Genomic DNA, 5000 nt, shown 5'->3' on the forward strand with positions numbered 1-5000 from the left:
CCAGCTCTGAGTTTGATGCTCAAGAAAAATGGAAGAGTCATTGATGTTTCGAGCGTATGCTCTTCTACAGAAGGAAATAAGAGAAAATAGAAGGAGAGAGGGGAAATAAAAAATAAAAGGTAAAAAATGTGACTGGATTAATGGTTGCACATGTTGAATTATATATATATACATACATATACATAGGAATCTACAAATGAATGACATTACTTGCATGCTGATGATTATGTAATGTCAAGACAAGTTCACACAGATACAAACACATATATTAGAGCCATTGTTGTTTTATCTCCAGTCAACTCTCATCGGTTATGAGGCGGTATCAAAAAGTTCCCTGGCTAGTTATGTTTAATAAAAAAATAACTTATTTACTTATGTTTTAACAGCATCTCCTTCGAAATAGTCACCTTGTGCAGCAATACACCAGTCCCAGTATTCCTGGAATTTTGTTTTCATAAGTGAGTGAAGGACGCTCTTGATTTCAACAATGGTGTTAAAATGGTGACCTTTGAGCTGCATTTAAAATTTTGGGGTAGGGATGGAAGTCCGCAGGTGTTAAATCTGGTGTGGAAGCGATACCGCGTTGATTTTGACAAGAAACTCACAAGAGAGGGGAGTTTGGTAGCAGAGTGCATTGTTGTCATGAAGAATCCAATTCTTCACACTCCACAGATCCAGTTGTTGCTGTATGTCCCCCCTCAAACACTTCTAAATGTCTCTGCTTCTCCTCCAACGATCCTCAGGCACAAAGCTGATGAATTTTCTCTATATTTCCAGGAGTGATACTTGTGGCAGGTTTTCTAGGGACTTTCTTTTGCTTTTGAAGCACCCATGCCATTCAAAACATGGCATACAACCCATTATCTCATTGCTGTAAGCTTACCAATGCATGCTGAAAGTCTCTATAGCAGACTTCTCAAGTTTAATGCAAAATTTTACATTGGTCTTGGTTCCAACTTCCTGTCCTTGACAAAATTGCAGACAAAGCATAAACATGATCACAAAAACACAAATTTCACAACTTGCAAAGTAAACAGAGATGTCACTCGGCAACTGCCTCTGTTTTGACTTCATTGCTATCGCTGGATGCCCTTCCAAACATCACTCACTTCAGAGAGTACTGGATGCCTTTTACATGTTACTAGCACAAGTTCTGTTTCATGTATATATTAAAACCTTTGTTGGTGTAATGGTTTTTACTCTCTCCTACCTTTCTAAATTTCTCTCTATGTGACTGAAACCACTTTTTGCATTATGTGTTGTTGTTATTTTATCATTTTTATTTTCCCACTCATAAAAACCTTAGAATACAGGGAAATCTAGAGAAAGCAAAATGAAACCATTGTTTGAAACCTGACAGTTTTCAAAGCAGGTTACTTAATATAAATGCTTTAAATACCTCAACTTACTTGGCAGTATCAGGTGATGTGACATCAGAACTGAACAAAAAGTCTGCAATTTCAACTGGATGTGTCATACCTCCAAGAGCAACTAGAAAGGAATTAACAGAAATACTGTTAATACAAAGCCTGTGCATGATCATGAGTCTAGTGGAATGGCATGGGATAATCTTAAAGAAGGGTTACCTTGTGTGAATGTGGTGTGGAGTTGGATGCAAAGTGAGCCGTGAATGTGAAGAATAGGAAGTGATTAGTGAAGGAAAAGTTAGTCTCTCCACCTTATCGCCTGTGTTGTGATTAAAACCCTCTTGGCTCCACATTAACCACTAAGCTCATCTATTCCTCCTTAGAAAATTGATCCTCTCAAATCTCTTTGCTCATATATTTCCTGTAGGCGTTGAACTGCAACAGTTTAAATGCAACATTAACAGCATCAAGCTCAGTGATCTTGCAGGGCCTGCAAAAACCATGAGCACTGCCTCCTTCTACATGACATTTGTTGAAAAAAAAAATGCAATAAAAAGAATAACAATATATAGATACAATATTCCAGCAAAGTTAATGGCTCAGCTTTCTATGTTCAAATCACACTCAATGGAAATGTTTATTCTCCCATAGATGATCAAATAACTGCTTGTAATAAACAGAGAACAAACAGCCTCAATACTCAACCAACAAATAATTATATACCATAAAATACATCTTTATTAGTATACTACTTACCCCACAATCCTGTTGTTATAGGCCGTACACTTGATGAGAACCATGCACTCAGGCCAGAAAATATCTTCGCACCTCGTCCTACTCTTTTATTCATATCTTCTTGTTCTTCAGCCATTAGTGAATTAATAGGCAAAATAGTTGCCAGTGAGTATTAAGAACAAACCTGTAATAAAGGGGCAAATTAATCTACAAAATTATTCATTAAGTATTACAATATGACTGCAATAAATTACAAATAATTTCATTACAAAAATTTGTTAATAAAGCAAAATGGAAATATATCTAATTAGGTTTTATGTAATTGTTGCTTTTCATGTACTTCCTAATAATAAAGCTGTCACCCTCTAGATCTTTCAAATACTAATAGAGTTATTACCCAGAAGGTGCTATTTAACAACTGAGCTGTTACTCAAGATCAACTAAATAAAAAAATGCACCCACTAGGTCCAGCCACTATTATATAAAAATTGAGCTGTTATTCACGAGGCCTTTTAACTACAATATCGTACGAGTCAGCCACTAACAGGTGCTATGTAACAATTGAGCTGTTATCCACAAGACCATTCAAATACTATACAATAATTGAACTAAACTCTTTAGCCTGAAGCTTTTTGTTGTCAGTCAAGTGTAGATACATTAAAAATGTTCTTTTTTTGCCACCTTTCTCTATGCTTCCGGAGGATAATGCAAATTAAGATAGATGTTAATCATACATTAGTATTTTTGCTTATTGATGTTGGCTGTATCCAGCCGGGGAATTGGATCTAGGATAAAAGAGGATTCTAAGTTTGTGGATAATGTTCTTGTTCTCAAATTATTTCAAAGTATTTTCTAAACATGAACTTTGGACATTTTTATATGTTAGTTTACCCAATTTATAGACGGAACCAAATTTAACGGATCGGAGAGAAAAAAAAATATGATACAAGGGAGATGACTCTTAAATATCTAACAACTGTAAAAATGGCAAAGCATGGAGCTTAGTTTTTAATTCTTGATAATTTCATTTCTTCACTTTTGAAAAGATAGCATAAACACTACGAAACTCTCACCTTTATCTGAGTGAGAAAAAGAGCAATAGATTATAAATATATATTAAAAGATGAAAATTTAGAATTAAAAATAAAAAACTGAATATATATTAGTTTTATCTTGGACCTGGCCCTGGGTGAAACCCCAAAACTGGCGCGAATAAAAGTAATACACAATTTAGAATGGAACCAATGAAAGAAAATAAACGTTATTTAAATATTTTTTTAGAGAGAAAATCAGCAATACTTCAACTAAATTATCTAACAGATGCATATTTAATATTTTTTAAGTACAAAACAACAGGTGAGCAATTATAGTGAGAAAACAGAAACACGTCAATAGATTTTCTAAGGAAACACAATATTTTAAATACGTACATTTAATATTGTGTTTTTAAAAATAAAATATATAATAGCATCAAATAGATACTAAACAAAGATAATACTGTTTAATAGAATATTATTCTTATGGGAGTTGCAAACAGAATTTCTTCATTCGTCGCGTGTCCTGATTTATCTTTGATATCCGGAAATTTTATACACTTGGATATTTATCACATGCACAAATTTGAGACAAATTGTTGTTATCGTTAAAAAATTTAATGATTTTCGTGTTTCTTTTGAGTTTATAGTTGTAATTGGAAGCATCACCGAATTAAGATGAAGTAAATCCGATCAACTGTTGTTGTACAGGCGACGATGTATGAAATCCTCCATGTGGATTCTTTGACTGGTTTCAGTTGGTAGATTCTTTCAAGTTGACGGCCGTAAAACTATCGTTGAAAATAATTACAACTAATTTTTTGAACTACTTGGTTTGAAAGATTGACTCTACGTCCAAGACTTCATCAATACAACCTTCTAGACATGACTTCTAAACTAGTTCTGCTCGGGCAGAGTACACAGGGGTAACAACAATACTTTATAAAAACAGTACAAATAATAATAAATATAATACATAACGAACCAACGAGGGAGTTGCTACTCGACTGCTGTCACTGGTCCTTCTTCTCTGACCCCGGTTTGTTGTCTTATTTCAGATACCATCTGAAGAGCAAGATGGGGTTGGAGAGGAGGACCCTGCAACCGAGTGAAGCCGAGAAACGATGGAAGGATGTGATGAGAAAGGTGGGTGTCAGTAACCCAGCTTAATCATTGATGAAAGGAAAAGATAGTTGCTGGGCCTTATAGGCTGCCGGGTTCGATCTTTTTCAACTTTTATTTGTTTTCTTTCTTTGTTTTTGTTTTTTTAAAAAAAAGTTCTAGTGAAAGGAAAAAATTAATCGTTATATAAAATATTTTTTAATTAAATTTTTAACATAATGCTCATTCGAACTCATTTAACATTTTTGTATTTGTTTGTCTTGTAATGTCCTTTTCTATGTACGATCAGTTTGATTTACTCGACTGCTGTCACATTTCTCAATTCACACCTTACCGTCCTTCAGTCCTTCAAAAGGAAAGACATTTTGAATAAACTGGATATATATGACAGGATACTCATGGCTACAATACTTTTGACTCTAGCGCATTTATTTCAAGACAAGTTTTGGATCTTTTCCTTTTGAACGGCAGATGTCAACACAATTTCTAGTTAACTAAACACTTTTAAACTTCGTATACTGGTAGAATGTGTTTATAAAACATCATTTTTTCTTGGCTTTATTGAGAAAATTCTATAGTTTGTAAGATATTTCGTCTGAAAATCCCGAGCATTTCGGCAATTTTAACCAGTCGATTACCTCCATTCAACTAAAATCATTTGCTGCGTCTAAAACTGAGACAACATCCTGTAACTAACCCTAAACCTCCCCTAACCCTAACTTTTTTCTTAATTGTTAAATTA

General features: G+C 34.1%; 1 protein-coding gene across 3 annotated transcripts in view; it reads right to left on the minus strand.

Moving 5' to 3' along the window:
• LOC115220324 (telomere repeats-binding bouquet formation protein 2-like) overlaps window positions 1-5000 on the minus strand; it is a 32081-nt gene that overhangs the window by 23679 nt on the left and 3402 nt on the right. The window contains exons 1-3 of one of the 3 annotated variants that reach the window (XM_036510121.1): window positions 4122-4237; window positions 2124-2286; window positions 1410-1491 (exon numbers count right to left, since the gene is read on the minus strand). In XM_036510121.1, the coding sequence (XP_036366014.1) occupies window positions 1410-1491; window positions 2124-2238 (197 nt within the window). In that variant the 5' untranslated portion in view covers window positions 2239-2286; window positions 4122-4237. Of the gene's footprint in view, window positions 1-1409; window positions 1492-2123; window positions 2310-4121; window positions 4238-5000 lie in introns of those variants that run through there. The other 2 variants (XM_029790425.2, XM_036510120.1) reach the window with 2 other exon arrangements.

This window comes from Octopus sinensis, linkage group LG16 (genome assembly GCF_006345805.1).
Source record: "Octopus sinensis linkage group LG16, ASM634580v1, whole genome shotgun sequence".
In the NCBI taxonomy this organism is placed as follows: domain Eukaryota; kingdom Metazoa; phylum Mollusca; class Cephalopoda; order Octopoda; family Octopodidae; genus Octopus; species Octopus sinensis.